General features: G+C 39.3%; 1 protein-coding gene across 2 annotated transcripts in view; it reads left to right on the forward strand.

Annotated features, from left to right (window-relative positions):
• NVL (nuclear VCP like) overlaps positions 1 to 18,776 on the forward strand; it is a 98,331-nt gene that overhangs the window by 18,321 nt on the left and 61,234 nt on the right. For both annotated transcript variants that reach the window (XM_059997850.1, XM_059997853.1), the window contains exons 11-13: positions 1,169 to 1,286; positions 6,634 to 6,778; positions 18,175 to 18,424. In XM_059997850.1, the coding sequence (XP_059853833.1) occupies positions 1,169 to 1,286; positions 6,634 to 6,778; positions 18,175 to 18,424 (513 nt within the window). The remainder of the gene's footprint in view (positions 1 to 1,168; positions 1,287 to 6,633; positions 6,779 to 18,174; positions 18,425 to 18,776) is intronic.

The following is an 18,776-nucleotide window of genomic DNA, read 5'->3' on the forward strand; positions in this document are numbered from 1 at the left end:
AAAGAGAGGCAGCTAGTGGCAGGCCAAATTTCTTTCCCTTTAAAATGCAGTGGTTCACACACTTTTTAGATATCTTAGCCAGGCTGGCAGTCTGACTCTTAGCATAATCAGTGTCGCTCCTAACTAAATAACTAAGGATGAGCTGTGCTTTAGATTGTAAATCTACATCTTTTTATTTAAATTTCTCATTTTAACTGATTCTTAATCTGTTTGTTTTTTATTGTGGTAAAATATATTTAACATAAAACGTGCCATTTTAAACATTTTTACAGTTTGGTGGCATTAAGCACACTCATATTGTTATGTGACCATCACCCCATCCATCTCCAGAACTTTCCATCTTCCCAAGCTGAAACTCTGTACCCAGTAATCACTAACTTTTCATTTTCCCCTGCCCCTAGCCCCTGGCAACTGCTGTGCTACTTTCCGCCTCTGTGAATTTGACTATTCCAGGTAGTTGTTGCTTATATTGTATCTTAACTTAACTCTCTCTGAACTCTATCTAGTTTATGTTTAAAAAAAGACTGAAGGTGATCGTTGTCCACATTGAATGTATTGGAACTTTAGCCTCCTTTCTTACTCAATGTAGTCTTCAAACTAAGCCTCTGGTAGTTTCAGTTGGGGATGATGAAAACAACGTAAACGTATTTAATGCCACTAAATCATACACTTAAAATGGTTAAGATGGTACCACAATAAAAAAAATAAAAGCAAAGCCTCTGGTGCTTCTTAAATTCCTCTTATAGCAGATTCTAGGGAAAAGCTTGGATGTTTTTATGTTGGTAGGAACATTCATGAAACGTTTGTAGTGAACTTAGTTTTTCTAGTTTAAAATTTATAAACTTACTATTTTTAAATTTCAGAACATAGCAAATGTGCCTAATTTACGAAAGAATTTCAGTAGTTTTATCATCACAGAACATGGATTGATAAGAAGACTATAAATGTGTTATCCTATATGTAGTCTCTTACTGTTCTCTTTTAATCCTTTCAGTTCTCCTAAGTCAGATAAAAATCAGAAGTAAATCACTGTGAACTGCCTTCTTTAGGGTTATTCTTTTGGTGAATGATCCTTGAACTTTAAGATTGAAAAAATGTATATACTTAACTATGCTGCAGTACAGGGAATACATTTATGATTGTATTTTTGTGATATTCTTATTTCTAGTCAAATGCACCATGTATCCTTTTTATTGATGAAATTGATGCTATTACCCCCAAAAGAGAAGTTGCTTCAAAAGATATGGAACGAAGAATTGTAGCCCAGCTCCTAACCTGCATGGACGGTCAGTTTGAAATAATGAATTCATTTTAAGAAAATGAATTTTCTTTTTTTAGTGTAAGATGTGAAGATATGAAACATTCAAGTAGCATAAAAGAGTAAAAGCAGAAATCTTTTCTTTTCATAAAAGATTGCATCGTTAATTTTTGGAGTATATCTTACAGTTATTTTTAATGCATTTACACACACTGTATAAATACAGTAACATTGTTTTGCTTTTTACAATACTCTGATTGCACCATACACACTATTCTATAACCTGCTCTTTGTATCTTAATATTTCTTGGAAATGTTGCCACTTTAATGCATTTGTATCTACCTCTTTTTAATTGCTGCTTGGTATCCTTTAGGATAAATTTATCACATTGTACTTAAATATTTCCATTTTGATGGATATTCAAGTTGTTTTGGTTTTTGCTTTACAACAAGTTGTAGGGAATATCCTTAAATGGTCCTTTTTGATACACATGTATTTTTCTAAGACGAAGCAATGGTTAAAGAGTGTACATTTAAAATTTTTATAGGAAATGGCAAATTGCCTTCCAAAAAGACTGCCATTTACATCTTTACCGGCGCTATACGAGAATCACTCTTTCTCCAGATCCTTCACAACATTGAATTGTTTTAATTTTTGCCAGTCTGAAGGATGAAAATTGGTATCTTTGTTGTAATTTGCATTTCCCTGATTACCATTGATGTAGATCATCTTTCCATACTTTTTTGGCTGTTCATATTATTTACAAAGTCCCTTTTCTCATCCTTTTCCCATTGTTCTATTGAATTTTTAAAAAAATTTGAGTGAATATTATACTTTAATATACTATGGAAACAAATCTTTTGTTAAATATACTGCAATTACTTCCTATCTGTAATTTGTTTTTCAATTTTGTTTAATGGTTTTTGGATACAAATTTGGAGGAAAGGACTCAGCACGAGTAGAACTTTTGGAACTAAATCTTACCTACTGTGAAATAGCATGTTTTATGTACATAAGAAAATTTGAAGTAATACATATTTTACATTCCTTGGGATGCTAGGTTGTAGATTGCTTATTCTGCTGTTTTATTTTTATGTAAAATTTTCTTGCCATGTTTTAAGGACTATGTTCTTTTTTTTAAATATCTGCATCAATTCTTTTTTTTTTAATTAATTTATTCATTTATTTATTTTTGGCTGCATTGGGTCTTCATTGCTGCATGCGGGCTTTCTCTAGTTGCGGCGAGCGGGGGCTACTCTTCGTTGTGGGGCGCGGGCTTCTCATTGCGGTGGCTTCTCTTGTTGTGGAGCACGGGTTCTAGGCAAGTGGGCTTTGGTAGTTGTGGCACGTGGGCTCAGTAGTTGTGGCTTGCAGGCTTTAGAGCGCAGGCTCAGCAGTTGTGGCGCACGGGCTTACTTGCTCCGCGGCATGTGGGATCTTCCCGAACCAGGACTCGAACCCTTGTCCCCTGCACTGGCAGGCGGATTCTTAACCACTGCACCACCAGGGAAGTTCCAGGACTGTGTTCTGAATTATCATTATTTTATTGAAGCTAATTTGTTATCAGTTATAAGATACACCATTATTTTATGTACCTCTGAGAAGGAAAATGGCAAAACACCAATCAAAGTATGACATAACGCTTATCACATTGATAGTATAAGCATTCTGATTTCAGAGATACTAAAATGTGGAAAAATGAACAAGTACAGGAATTAAGCAGACTACTTATTACTAGAACATTACTGAAAGCCCTGTTAGTTGGGATTTTTGGTGTGTCTTTGTGTGTTTTAAGTTTCCCCTTTATAAACCAAAGTAAGGAAAACAGTAAATAATTCAACTTACATAGTCATCCTTTTACTGAACTGAACTTGGATCCAGTTGCCCAATGCCCAGCAAAGCCAGTTTACTGACATGGGTTGTGGTGAAGGAAAGCACAGTGTTTATTGCAGGGCACCAAGCAAGGAGAGTAGGCAGCTAATGCTTAAAAGACCTGAAGTCCTGATGCTTTCAGGCAAGGTTTTTTAAAGGTGATATTAGGGGAGGGTCTCAGGGTACATGATCAGCTCCTGGGCATTTTTCTGATTGGTTGGTGGAAAGGTAACAGGGTGATGTTTTGGGAATTTTAATCACCAGCCAGTCTGGGGGCTCTGTGCTTGTGGTCAGCATGTAGTTACCATCCTCCACTGGGTGGAGGGTCTTAGTTTCTGTAGAACCACTGAAAGGTATGCGTCAGATTGTTATCTATATATCCCTTCTGGAGGAACTATGAGTCCTGTGACTCTGTTGTTGTAATTGTTAGCTGCTTGGGTTCACTTTTTAGAACTCGGCAAAGGCCAAACAAGAAGCAGAGGACACAGAGGGGCTTGTACGCAGGAGGGCTCTGCAGAGTCCTGCTCACTCTCAGTTCTCCCTTTTCTTTGATACTCCTTAATCCTGAGGGGAACAGGGGTGGGACAAGAAACGGAATAAAGTTTTGCATAGAGATGTTAATCATAAACTCAGTGGAGGAACTCGGTTTTATGGGGACTTGTTTCTTTCTCTCGCCCCAAATAGCCTGTACCATGTGGTCATTTTTTTCCCTACGGTTTGAGAATTTTGTAAAACCTTATTATTAAATCAGAGTTTATAAATCTGAAATTGTAAGAAGTTAACACTTTTAGGTAAATTAATATGAACAAGATAATTAAGGAGACCACTTAAAAAAAACTAATTTCACCTAATTTTAAAAACTTAAACTCAGACATAATTCTAATTATTAAGATCTGCGAAGGATCTTAAAATATCATCATTTGTTTATGAGGAAACTGATGCACAGAGAGCTAAGGGCCAGATACATACAGTGAGTCATTAGCAAAGCATAGGCCAGAATCCAGATGTTTATTTATACATATGCAATTAATGAGCTACCACAAATACTTTATTTATGAGAGCTATTATCCCAGAAACACATTAACTAGTTTTTGTTTTTGTTTTTTTTTACTCTGTGTAAAAACAAGTAAAACTTCATTTTTTTAATAATCAGAAATTCATACTTTTGACTAATGTAACTTCAATTTAAAATGATCAGATCCTCTAAAAGTGAGAAAAAGAATGGGATTTATCTTGTAGTAAGTGGCCAATCCTAGCTAGGGTCTGATTTTTATCTTTCTAGCTTTTGAAACAGCACTTGTGTTACTAAGTATTGACTTCCTGTGGAAGGATATTTTCATTACTGAAGATTTAACAGATTTCCATGATTGTTCTTGTTGAATTCTGTTATTAACCCTTGCTATGTTCAGAGCATATCACCAAGACTGTAGTGTCTGAGCAACGTGAACTAGAAAAAGGAAGCAGACTCCTACCCTTGGTCATTGTTTTAGCTGTGAGACGGAAAGCATCCCTGAATCAGCAGTGGAACAGCTTTGGCTCTATACCAGCATTAGTGCAGGGAGGGTTCAGCATAGGAACATCTTCCTGTGACTGCAAGTTTGTAGCTTGTGGTGCTACGTCAATTCTGAGGTGTCACCTCGTTTTCTGTAAAGTAGTTCTGCTTGTTCAGGGATCTCCTCTTGTAGCGTGAGTCTCTTTTTTAAGCTGATTCCTTTTATTCAGTTTTCAAAAAATATTAAAGAGCTTTTTGTCTCGCTCAAACGTATACCTTATGCCTCTTTTCTTTTCAATCCAAATTTATCCAAAGAATAGTCACTGCCAATTAAATATGTTTCTATTTCAGTTCTATTCTGTAACCCCACCCCTACAGTTGTCTCTCTGCCTCTACCATTCCACTGAAACAGTCATAGAAAACCCGTTGATGATCACCGTTGGCCACATCTTTTGGTTTGCTCTTAGCCCTCACCCCTCTGAACCCACCTCTTACCGTTGTTATCTGGGGGTAGCGATTGTACCTAGAGTAGTTCCTGGCGTGGGGTGAGCACCCAGTGAGTGTTACTGGTGGTGGTTGAGAGCATTTGATACTGTGATCACCTTGTCCTTGTCGTTGTTACCACACTTGGCTTGAGTAACACTCTGTCCTTCTGTTCTCTGACAACTCCCTACTGCTTTCCTTCATTTACTTGCCTCCTTTTCTCCATCCCTTAAAGAAAGATATCCCATAAGCACTTACACTTGATCTTCTTTTCTTCTTGCCCTCGCCACTTCCCAACTATCTCCTGTTCAGTGCATTGAAAAACCGTCAAATTACATCTCTAATCTTCATTTCTGGTAGGCTTGCAACCCATCTTCGCAGCTGCCTGTCAGATACTTGCAGGTGACTGTCCCACGTGCCCTCACACTCGGTGTGTCCAGAGCTCCACTGGCTTCCCCTGTGGCCCTTTCTGCATGTCTGACCTCCCTCCTGTATTCCATATTTAAGTTAACAGCATCCAAACTGAGTTGTCTTTGTCTCTTCCTTCTCTTCCGCCTTCACATTGAATCATTTGCTTAGTGCTTTTGATTCTATCTACAACTTGGACCTTAAACTGGGCTTTTCGTTTTCATCTCCTATGTTCCTGCCTTCACTCATCTCTCACCTGATTATTGTATTCAGATCACAACAAACTCTTTTTGCATTTATTCCTCTTTATTCGATTCAAAATTATTATTAGAGTTATCTTTCTAAAATACAAATGTTACCAGAGGAACCTTTCATGGCTTCCTGTTGGCAAAAGAATATCCTCTAAATTCCTCACTACTTGGCTGATAGAGGACTTAGTTACCTGTGAGGGGGTGTAACCTCAGACTCTCTGCTAGTCACCCCTGGTTCAGTTGAGAGAAATAATACTTGTGGAAAATACACTTTAGGCCCTGCATTCTGTCCATTAATAAAAATCTGTATCTGGATTAGGCCAGAGCAACTGGAGACTATATTGTATTCCCCGATCTCAGTGTAGTGAGTCTGTTTTGAGATACATACTACTCTGTCTTGCCAAGGCTCCCTATTGGTGAACCACTCACCTTGTCTTAACATGCCACACCTGTTTGTACCTCTGTGCTTTTCACTCATTCCATTTCTTCCATGTAAAATTGCATTAACCTATGTTTCAGCTTATCAATATCCTATTTACCCTTCAAGCCTTTTCTAGAATGTTACCTCCTCCCTAAGTTCTCCCTGATTCCTCAGTCTGAATTCATATCTTCCATCGTATCACTGTGGTGCTTTGTTTATGCTTACTGTGCTTCAAATAGATTGAGCTGCTTGAGGACAAAGTTTGTATTTTCCTTACATCTTTCCCATATTAGACATTTAGTGAATGTTAGTTTTATATACATGTATATATATTGCTATCAGTGTGTAATACTCTCTCTCTAACCACGTAAATGACTTGTGTAAGCATTATTATCCTTAACGTCAAGTGTCTTGTTCACCACTCATCCTGTGTCTGGTTCTTACTAGATCTGAATGACATGGCCGCTACAGCTCGGGTCCTAGTCATCGGAGCTACTAACCGACCAGACTCCTTAGACCCTGCTTTGAGACGTGCAGGAAGGTTCGACCGAGAGATATGCCTAGGTATCCCAGATGAAGCATCCAGGGAAAGGTATACTCTTAGAGAATGAAGTTTATATGCCACTACATCATCTGAACTGAATGCTTTGAAAATGAGGGTTGAGAAATATGATGTAGCCTTTTCTTTCTCTCTCTCTTTATGTGTCAGTGAAATTGATTTGGAAAGGAAAAAGCCCACATTAAATTAATGCTTAAGAAAACAATTTACTCATTAATACGGCAGTTGTTTCAGGCTGCTTTTTTCAGTAGTGATATTGGACTTATGTATCCATACTCATTTATCTGGTCTTATTGAAAGTGTCTTGTGTTTTTTAGGTGGCCGATCAGCCTAGGGAGAGTGTCTAGAGCTATGGAATAGTGCTCACTGGTCCACATGCAGGCTAAATCTGCGTTTAACAAGTATTTTAACTTGTTGCACTAATCTGCCTAAGGTCACAGGTTCCCTGACAAATAATTAAATGGTAGCCAGAGAGTTGAAAGCTGTCTGTTTGCTCTAGGACCAACCTTTCCTAGTAATTGGGGTTGAATGTCCATAGAGCAAAGAAACACCCACCAATATCTCAGTAACAAAAATATCTCGGGAGGCACTGTTGAGGCAATGGAGTAAAGAAAATCTAGTAATGTGCTGAAGTACCGTATTTTTTTTTTTTTTTTTAGCTGAGTTGGGTCTTCGTTGCTGCGCGCAGACTTTTTCTAGTTGCGGTGAGCAGGGGCTACTCTCCATTGCGGTGCGCAGGCTTCTAATCGTGGTGGCGTCTCGGATTCTTAATCACTGTGCCACCAGGGAAGCCCTGAAATACCGTATTTACAATGACTTTCAGCTTAAGTTAGACACTGAATTGCTGTACACGATCGCCAGTGGCTTTTAGAGAAAGTGGTATGTAGTGAAAGGATAGTTAAGGGGACAGTGGAGAAGGGAAGAGGTGAAGGACAGGAGACTTCATGAATGCAGAACATAAAAGTGATCAGAAGACACTTTGGACAGGAGAAAGCATTCGAAAGGAACAGGTCATCCTTACCTTCTTCCCAGTGATTAATGTGACTTCAACTTTTCATTCATTGACATTTTCTTCTTAAGCTGTTGTATTCAGTGTCATCTATAGGTATGCTCATTGCATTCTCACATATATAATCTTTAAATAGTTACTCAGCCATTCAGGTTTCTTTACTAACATGTTTATACCCACAGCAAAATATTATTATTTAGTATTTAAGTTGTCTGTATTTATTCAGCAAACATGTATTGAGCATATAGTATATGTATATACCACTGGGGTAGGTAATGAGGAATATAAAAAATTGTAAGTCCTTGCTTTCAGGATGCTTATAGTACAGAAAGAGAAATAAGGCCTGTATCCTTTATCAAGCCTTTTTTTGATTAAGTGCCAAACTTAATGGTAGAGACATAGACACAGTAGAGCCCATCATCCCTGCTAGATAAAATCCTTTGTCCATTGATCACTATTCCATCATCAACAAAGTTCTTAAAGGGCTTTCCTAGATAGCCATATTTTGAAAATTTTCAAGCCTACGGAAAAGTTGAAAAAATAATACAATAAATATCTGTCCTTTAGCTGAATTTATCACTTGTTAACATTTTACCATATTTACTTTCACTCTGTATATAAAAACGTCAGGGCTTCCCTGGTGGCACAGTGGTTGAGAGTCTGCCTGCCAATGCAGGGGACACGGGTTCGTGCCCCGGTCCGGGAGGATCCCACATGCCGCTGAGCCTGCGCGTCTGGCGCCTGTGCTCCGCAACGGGAGAGGCCACAACAGTGAGAGGCCCGCATACCACAAAAAAAACCCAAAAAACCACAAAATGTCATATATTTGTGTGTGTGTGTATATTTTATTTTATTTTATTTTATTTTATTTTATTTTTATTTATTTATTTTTTGCGGTACGCGGGCCTCTCACTGTTGTGGCCTCTCCCGTTGCGGAGCACAGGCGCCAGACGCGCAGGCTCAGCGGTCATGGCTCACGGGCCTAGCTGCTCCGCGGCATGTGGGATCCTCCCGGACCGGGGCACGAACCCGTGTCCCCTGCATCGGCAGGCGGACTCTCAACCGCTGTGCCACCAGGGAAGCCCTATTTTATTTTTTTTGCCAGCCCATTTGAAGGATAGTTGAAGACATCATGACACTTTAGCTGTAAATACTTCTCCTGTGTAACTATCATACCATTTTCCATACTAAAGCAATTTAACACTGACAATAATATTATTTAATACACAATCTATTCTAATTTTCCCAGTTGCCCCAAAACTGTCCATTGTACCTTTAATCTTTCATTTTGTTTAGCTTTTTTTTTTACCCTGGATTCAATAAAGAGCAAACCTACTATGTAGTTGGCATGTCCCTTTAATCTCCTTGAATCTGCCTTTTTGGGGGAGAGAGTACTTTCATGACATCGACATTTTTGAATTGTCTAGATAAGTCTTTTGTAGATCACTCTACAACTTAAATTTATCTGATTGCTTTTTCACGATTAGATTCGGGTTAAATATTTTGAGCAAGAATGCTACATTCATGGTGAGGTGTCTCAGAACATTTCAGGAAGTTTGTAGTGTCAGTTTGTATCGTTGCTGATGTTAAGTTTGATCACTTGAAAAATTTGTCAGAGTTCTCTCCTCTAAAGGTACCTTTTCTTTTGTACTTAATAAATAAAATCCATCTGTTTCTGATATCTACAGTTATTTATGATTGCCTTTTGTTGATTTGTTCAAACTCCATTTTAGATTCAGGAAGTAAATTCTATAGGCATACATGGTGTTTTATGTAGGCTGTAATCGTCTAGCTAAGTCTTAGACGGCTAGGGGAAGAATTTTTATGAGACTAAAGAGGGGTATTAAATGTTTACTATGTTTAAGGCCAATTGGGAAGAGCAAGGTCAAGCCTGAAAGAAGATAGCTCTTGAATATAATTATGAGGTAGAATTTTTTAAGGAAGAAGTTTTGTTTTTTTTTAAAATTTTTTGTGGTAAAAAAACACAAACTTTGCTATCTTAACCTTTTTTTTTTTTTTTTTTTGCGGTACGCGGGCCTCTCACAGCTGTGGCCTCTCACAGCTGTGGCCCCTCCCGCTGCGGAGCACAGGCTCCGGACGCCCAGGCCCAGCAGCCATGGCTCACGGGCCCAGCTGCTCCGCGGCATGTGGGATCCTCCCAGACCGCGGCACGAACCTGCGCCCCCTGCATCGGCAGGCGGACTCTCAACCACTGCGCCACCAGGGAAGCCCTTAACCATTTTTAAGAGTACAGTTCGGTAGTGTTATATATACTCACATTGTAGTGAATCTCTAGAACTTTTTCTGTCTTACAAAACTGAAACTCCATACCCATTAAACACGAATTTCCCCTCCTAAGGAAGTGTGTTTCTCTTTTTCTTTCTTTTTTTTAATAGTTTTAAAAAATTAATTAATTTATTTTGGCCGTGCTGGGTCTTTGTTGGGGCTCTCGGGCTCTTTGTTGCAGCGCACAGGCTTCTCTAGTTGCAGTGCGCGGGCTCAGTAGTTGTGGTGTGTGGGCTTAGTTGCCGTATGTGGGATCTTAGTTCGCTGACCAGGAATCGAACCCGGGCCCGCTGCATTGGGAGCGCAGAGTCTAAACCACTGGACCACCGGGGAAGTCCCGGAAGAGTATTTCTGATTGAGTCTTTGACAAAGGCAGAATACAGTTTTCTTATTTTTATACTTTTGTCTAGCTCTGAAGGCAGAAGCAAACTAGTCATATTATTATATGCAGATGTTAATGAGTTAAATTCTAAGATGGGGAAATTATATAAATAGAATTAATATATTAATAGAATTACATCAGTGTTTATTTTATCAATAATTCTTAGAAATAATAATTCTTAGGAAGTCATTAATTGAAGAAATATTTAAGCACCTGTTGTTTACCAAGGAGACACAATGGTTGGCACTTCAGTCACCACTTTAAATAATCAGAAGTGTGATGAGTACAAAAAGACAAAGACAGGGTCTTAGGGAGGATATATATATCAGGCAAAGCTAACATGGTCTGGAGGTTCTCTTTTTTTTTTAATTTAATTTAATTTAATGTTTTTTTAATTTATTTGTTGTTTATTTGGCTGCACCTGGTCTTAGTTGTGGCATGCAGAATCTAGTTCCCTGACCAGGGATCGAACCCAGGCCCCCTGCATTGGGAGGGCGGAGTCTTAGCCATTTGACCACCAGGGAAGTCCCGGTCTGGCGGTTCTTAGGTTCTTAAAGACGTCTCTGAGGAAGCTGAGACTCAAAGAATAAATAGCAATTAACTGATCACATGGTGAGAGTGATGAGAGTATTGGTAGGAATAGCATGTGTAAAGGCCCTAAGGTGACTGAGAGCTTAGTGTGTCCAGGGAACTGGAAGAAGAATATGGCTATAGAAGTAGAGATAGGATGTGGAAAGGCTGCAGAGGTGTACAGAATCCAGCTCACAGATACCTTGGTAAGGGTTTTGGACTTATTCTGTAAGTGGTAGGAAGCAATTAAATTAAGCAGGACAGTGATAGAAACAGATTTTTGTTTTGAGAAGGTCGCTGTAGCTGCAGTGTGAATAAGGAATGACAGGAGAGCAAGATGGGTTGTGGTAGCCCAGTGAGGGAGCTGTTGTGATATCCAGAGGCAATGGTGGGTGGGCTTAAAGAGGTGGGAGTGCAAATCGAGATAACTGGAGACATTTAGGAAGTAGAATCAATAAGTTATGTTTATCAATAGAATATATGTGTGGAGAGGTGGGGGCTATGAACAAGAGGGAAATATTCCCAGATTTCTCGCTTAAGCACCTGATGGTTTTCAGGTGCTTAAGGGGTGGGAAATACTGGAGGATAAGCAGATTTTAGAAGAGGATTTAGGGATAGATGGAGTTTAGAGGCAATTGCAGGATGTCCAAGTAGAGATGTCAAGTTGGCAATTGGACAAATGAGTCTGGATCTCCACAGAAGCCAACATTTAGGAATCATCAATGTATTGATGGCAGTTGGAGTTAAGAAAGTAGATGAGATTGTCCAGAGAGAGTGTGAAGAGAACATGTCAGAGGTTCTGGGACAGGCCCGAAGAGGCTAACAGGCTCAGGGTGTAGGAAGAGCAGCCAGAAGCATTGGGAAAATGAAGAGAAAGTTGCGTAATGGAAGCCAAGAGAAGTCTGTGTTTCCAGAGGGAGGAATGAGAGGTCCAGGGAGGGAGGGCTGAAAAAGTGTCTTTGAATTGAGCAGCCTAGAGGTCACCAGTGACCTTAACAAAAAGCTGTTTGAGTGGAATGGTAGAGGTAAACTCCAGGTTGGAATGGTTGAGGAGTAAAGGGAAACTGAAAAAGCGAGAGCAGCAGACTTCCACGGTTCACTCAGGAGAGTCTGCAGCGAGGGAGAAGGCAGAAGGTTGTGGTGGCTTCGTGAGGTGGTAATGGGGTGTCTAGAGAGGACTTTTCTAAGGTGGGAGAAGCTTGAGTGGTGTCCTTACGGGTTGATGGGAAGGAGAAATGGGAGGAGCAGGGAGTCAGAGCTTATGTATCGGTGCTGGCCTTAGAACGAGGGTTAATTTGTTGACATGATAGTAAAGGGAGAAAGAATGGATATGCAGGCAAGAAGGATTATCAGTTTGGTACTAGAAAATTGAGGGCGTTGTCTCTGTGAATTAAAAAGCGAGATCTTCAGATGAAAGTGAGGCTCATGATGGATAGGTTAGAGGTTTGAGGAGGATGAAGGTCTGAAATTACTTCCTTGGCTAATTTGAGATGAACTGGCTGGGGTAACAGGATTTTCAGGCAGTGTTTAGGATTGGGGTATGGAATGGTACCAGTAGGGCTGGTTTAATGATTTTTTTTCCCATAGCAATGCTCAACATTCTAGGTTCAGGCACAGAGAAAGCAGAGATTTAGAATTTAGATTAAGAAAGAAAAAAAGAGACTATGGACTCTTAATTGTAAAAATAGGACTATTTGATGAGGCGGTGGTGAATCCGAGAACCTACTGAGGTTTGAAAACAGGTGTGTGGGAGACTGAGCAAAGAGGAGATGCTGGAGCTAGTGATTTCAGAGGTGGGACAGATCCAGGTGCTGATAAGGTCCACGGCATGACGGTCCATGAAGTGGAGAAGAGGGCAGAGGCAGGTGAGACGGGGGTGCAGAGGCCTTCAGTAGGTGCTGGAACTTTGAGTCATTGAAGGAAATTATCTGGGAATCCAAGTGCTGCCTGTATGTCCTGTGCTTTTTTCTAGATGTTTAACATTTCCCAGCTTTAGTTTATTTATCTGAAATACAGTAATAGTAATAATAACAAGACCTTACTTGATTTGTAAAATGATAATAATACTTTAACTTGAAGGCTTCTCGTAAAAATTAAATCAGTGGACCTAGCATAACATTTGGCACATAGCAGGAAAAGAAGTTTTTGAGGTAGTTATTGGTATTTTTCTGAACTTTAAAAGCATTTTATTATGTAAAATGTGTTCGCAGAAGGAGTCTAATATAATTGTTTCGGTTTCTATTCTTGCAAAACAAAGCACCCCCAAGTTTATTTTTATTGTTTCTCACCATTTCTGTGGATAAAGAATTCAGAGAGGCTCAGCCAGCTGGTTATGTCTCAGGGTCTCCCGTGGCTGCAGAGACTCTAGCTGGAGCTAGAACATGTGGAGGATTGGGGCAGCGGGGCTGTGCTTGTCTGCCTACTTAGCTATCTGTATACCTATCATTTGATCTTGTCTGTTCCTTGCCTCCTGCCCCCCCAACTCCTTTCTCGTCTTGTCCGCTGAAGGCCTCTCACGTGGCACCCTTTACAGGGTAGTGTGGGCTTGCTCAGAGTCGGGCAGCCTCAGGGTGGAAGGGTTCGTCCATGGCAGGTTAGGGCTGCAGCATGAGGATTGCAAGAAACAGGCTGAAGTGACACTGCTGTTCATTTTATGTTATGTTTTGTTATGTTTCCTTATGTTATGTTATAGTTGTGCTGGGTCTTAGTTGCAGCTCGTGGGCTCCTTAGCTGCGGCTCACCGGTTCCTTAGTCATGGCATGCAAACTCTTAGTTGCAGCATGCATGTGGGATCTAGTTCCCTGACCAGGGATGGAACCCGGGCCCCCTGCACTGGGAGCTTGGGCAGCACTGCTGTTCTTGACCTCAGGATTTGTAAAACATTACATCAAAGGGAGGAAAAAACAGCAGTCAAAACCAGCCACTCTTAACACACCCCAGCCCTGTCACCTGGGCGTGTGACTCTCCCCTAGGAGGCCCAGGAAGAGGCAGGTCCTGGGAGCAAGGATCTGCATCCTCCGGTCACCAGTCCACCTGGGGCCATGCTGGAGGGGGTGGCTTGGACTTGGACGTTGAGGTCTAAGCTCTTTCTACAGCAGATCTTCTAGCCTTGGAAGTGAGGTCACATAGCATCAATTCCACTATCCTCTGTTGGTTGATTGCTCACTCAGGTCAGCCCAGATTTGAGAAGAGGAGTCATAGCCCCACTTCCCACTGAGAGGAGGGTTGAGAATTTACAAACATGCTTTTTAGAACGGTCATAGTAATGAACCCCCATGTTTTTATCACCCAGTTTCAATAATTATCAACATTTTCACAGTTTTATTTTATTTATCCCCCACTTTTTTTTTCTTGGAGTGTTTTAATGCAAATCCCAGGCATATCATTTCAGGTATAAATACGTCCATAGCTAATGAATAAAGACTTTTTATTTAGCATTACACAATGCCTTTATATACCTAACAAATAATAATTTATCTGATATCCAAACATGTTCATATATTTGTACTATGTAGTTGTATTATGAAATTTGACTATATCCATATTTAGCATTTTCATTTCTCATCTTTATAAATATTGTTCCTATATGAGGATCACATTTCATTTATTCACCTTTGTAACTTTTCTGAAATTCATGATTGCCAATTTTTTTTCATTTGCTAGCCCTCTTACAATTTTTTCTGCACTGTTTCCTCCAAGTTTTTTATTTTCTTTGTGTATGTATATGTGTTTGTTTGGGTCTGTATATTATACTGCAGTGAGAAATGCTATCTTTATAAAGTCATAATAACAGGACCTGGCATGTGGTAAGTCTTGACAGTTGAGAGCTGTTACTATTACTATTTCATGCTGGCAGCTTAAGAGTGAGGCTGATTGCATGTGTGCAATACAGGCTACTTTGTTGAAGTGTGAGTGCCATTGTAAAGCAGTCATATGACCAGCTAACTTTTGAGCTAGAAAACTCCAAATATCTATTTCTGTAGATTCTTTTTGTTGAACCAATTCAGATTTTTCAGAAAAAGATCTTCAGACAACACCATGGGGCTGTCCATCTAGCTGCTGGTCTTCTGACAGGGGCAGGGGCAGGAGGTTGAGTGACTGGACGCAGACTTTGACCTTTTTTTCTGATGGAGTTGATCTTACTGTTGTCCACAAACCTGGGGCTTCCCTCTCCTGGTTCAGTTTCACCAGAGGGTACATTGCTGGTCTCCTGCTGGTTGACAGGGTGGAGGGTATGTGGCGTCTTCAGACTTCTTATGCAGATTTTCAGATAATTTCTGTGTTTTGGCTCCCTGCTGGGGCCCTAATTTCTGTAGTTCAACACTTTGGTGCCTCTGGTTCATGGTCTTTGAGGTTCCACCAGACAAATATACTTCCTTCTCAATAGCGCACCTTTCTGCAAAACGTTAGTTTTGACTTTGTGCCCTCTGAAGGGTCATTTACCATTCTCCACAAGTTTCTTCATAAATTTTGGTTCAAGATTACAGATAGTCAAGTATTTGTTAGTCTATACTGATAGAAATAAATGATTGAATAAATCAATGGGTGAGAATAGGCAAGTCTCTGGTGCAAAAGAATTTCAAATAATTTATGTGGTTGCATTGCCCTTAAGGAGGTGGAGTATAGCTCCCTATTTCTTAAATGTGAGCCAGACGTAAGTGACTTACTTCCAGAGAGTGTAGTATGGAAAGGGAGGGAAGAGTAACTTCAAAGGGAAAACCCTTTCAAACACTGTCTCAAGGTAGCCAAGGTTCACATCTACAACAATAAGTCGTGTTGACAGTATGTATCCTTGATAATGAATGATATGATGAGAATGACACTTTACCTCTGTGGTCTTCTTCCCAAAAATGCTTTACTCTAGTCTAATCATGACAAAAATATCAGACCAATCCCAGTTGAAGGACATTCTACAAAATACTGGGCCAGTAATCCTGAAAATTTTCCTTAATGACAGGAGAGGTGTATGAGGTGTACAGAGTTCTCTGGACTATCTTTGCACTAATTCTATAAATCTAAAACTTTATAAAATAAAAGGTTTATTTTTTAAAAATTAGTTAAAACTCATCCCATTTACAGTCAACTATATTATTAAACCTGAGTTTTTATTCTGGGAATTCCTAATACTTGAATATAGGGATTTATAGTTCTTAGGGCACCAGCTAGAGCTGACACGGAGAGACCCATGTTGGGTGGCCTTTGTCTTCTTTGGTAGTAAAATATGCATATATCAGCACCCCCCCCCCTCCACAAATATCTGTTTCCTTCAATATCTCACATCAGTGTAGATACCTGTCTTTATTATAGAGCCATACTGAAGCCTATAGCCTAAGACAAGTGTTGATAGCTTTTTAAAGACCTCACAGAGATAAAGACTGATCCTCTGTTGCAAATTCTTTGCTGTACTTCCAGGATAGGATGGGGGGGGTTTGGGGTGAGGGAGTAGAGTACAGATAATTTCCTAGGTTCTTTGACCATGGAGTTTGTGTTCCTGTTTGTTGTTCTTGTTTTGTTTGTTTGTTTTTGTTATGGAGGTGGGGTGAGGAGGAAATATTGCTGAAACACGTTTACTCAACCGTGTTGAAACTGGAAATCTCTTAATGGTTATTTTCTCCTCCTGTGGAGTTATAGTATGATGACCAAAATTACATTTTTTCAGGAGTAGACTGTAACTGAAAAAAAAGGATGATATTTATTTTATCTTAGCTAGTTTTCTTAACATTCTAAATTTCTTAGTATTCTTATGCATAGCAGCAAATCAGGTCTGTATCTTTAGGAAGTAGTTCTATAATGGGACTTCTTCTTGGCTCCTATTGTTTACAGTATCAAAGTGAATTGTTTTTCATTTGTCAGAAATGTTTATCTGCTTCTATTCTATTCACTTACAAGATCCCAAATGACATTTGTATAGTAACTTATTCTCCAGTAACTTGACATTTGAAAATATTAGTCTCCTACAAATTTGGAAATTTCAAAATATATTTTCTTGTCCAAGTTAATTTATAATGTCACAATTTGTAACTAATAATAATAACAAACATTTATTGGGCACTTATTGTGGATCAGTCACTGTTCTAGGAGCTTTGCATGTATTCACTTAACATCCCTACTATTAAGTGCTACTGTAATATATATTTAACAAATGGAAAAACTGGAGTACAAAAATGAAATAACAGAGAGTGACAGAGCTGGCATTCAGACTCAAGTGGTCTGGCGTCAGACCTTTTTTTTTTTTTTTCAGCTGCCTTTGGTCTTAGTTGTGGCATGTGGGATCTTTCGTTGCAGCGTGTGGGCTTCTCTTTAGTTGTGGCACATAGGCTTCTCTCTGGTTGTGGCACGTGGGCTCTGTAGTTGCAGCATGTGGGCTCTCTAGTTGTGGTGCATGGGCTTAGTTGCCCCATGGCCTGTGGGATCTTAGTTCCCTGACCAGGGATCGAACTGGCGTCCTCTGCATTGCAAGATGGATTCTTAACCACTGGACCACCGGGGAAGTCCCTGGCATCAGACCTTTTGTCCTGAATATCTTTACTGCTTTTACGTTTTATTCAGTAAATCTTACCAGAAATTGTTTAAGATATTCCTTTAATAATAATAATTATCCAGAGTCCATATTTCATTGACACATACCATGTTGCCAGTTCAGTTGAGCAAAATTTTTCACACATAAGTACAAAGGATGAGCAGTAAATAAAGATGAAGTTGGAGAAATAACTGTCCTAATATAAAATTGGATATTAAAGTTTGTATCAGCATAACTTTTCATGATGAATAAAATTAATGGTTGATTTTGAGTTTAGAGACTTTTTTATTGCTGGCAGATGTCCATTTAAACTACTCTAAAAGTAGAATTTACCTTATATCCTCATAAATCATTTGTCTTATTTCCTCTGTAATATTGTAAAATTCTTAAAGGCAGAATCTTTTTTAAAAACCAATTTTTTATTCTTCACAGAATTTAATATAGTTTCTAAAAAAGCAGATATGTGTATATATTAACCCCTGTTGGAATAAGGTAGGATATATTATAGCGATTTAGCATTTGCTGAATGAGTGAGCTATTTGATCTTATTACCTGTTATGATACCATTGACAGAGAGGAAAGGCTTCAAATAAATATATTCCGTGACTTGTTTTTACTAGTAGGTTAGGACTCTGAATTTCTTTTCCTTGTCTTTTCTACAGAATACTTCAAACTTTGTGCAGAAAAGTAAGACTTCCCGAAACTTTTCATTTTCGTCACTTAGCACACCTAACGCCGGGCTTTGTTGGTGCTGACCTGATGGCACTCTGCCGAGAGGCAGCCATGTGTGCAGTCAACAGGGTTTTAATGAAGCTGCAGGAGCAGCAGCAGAAGAATCCTGAGATTGAAGGTTTGCCCTCTGAAGGAGGCCAGGAAGAAAGGATTGGAACTGAGCCCACTTCTAAAACACAGGTGCTTTCTCTATAGGTCCCTTAAACTGTCATTTAAACATTTTTAATATGTGTTATCTTACAAGCAGGCAAGTGTCAATATAGTTGAGGTTTATGATTTTGTTTCATTGGCACTGTATCTTTAGAGTAATTATCAGTTACACCCAGAGTGTCTATAATTTCAAAAGTACAAGTTGTTTTACTTTTTTCAGTTGATTCTGAATAAATTCCTTTTACAATAATGATTATGAAATCTACAGCAGGTGTTGGCAAACTATGGCCCACCTGCTCACTGCCTGTTTTTGTAAATTAAAGTTATATTGGAGCAGAGCCATTCTCCTTTATTTTTTGTTTTATTTTTTAATACTTTTTTT

Source organism: Delphinus delphis, chromosome 1, assembly GCF_949987515.2.
Source record: "Delphinus delphis chromosome 1, mDelDel1.2, whole genome shotgun sequence".
In the NCBI taxonomy this organism is placed as follows: Eukaryota; Metazoa; Chordata; class Mammalia; order Artiodactyla; family Delphinidae; genus Delphinus; species Delphinus delphis.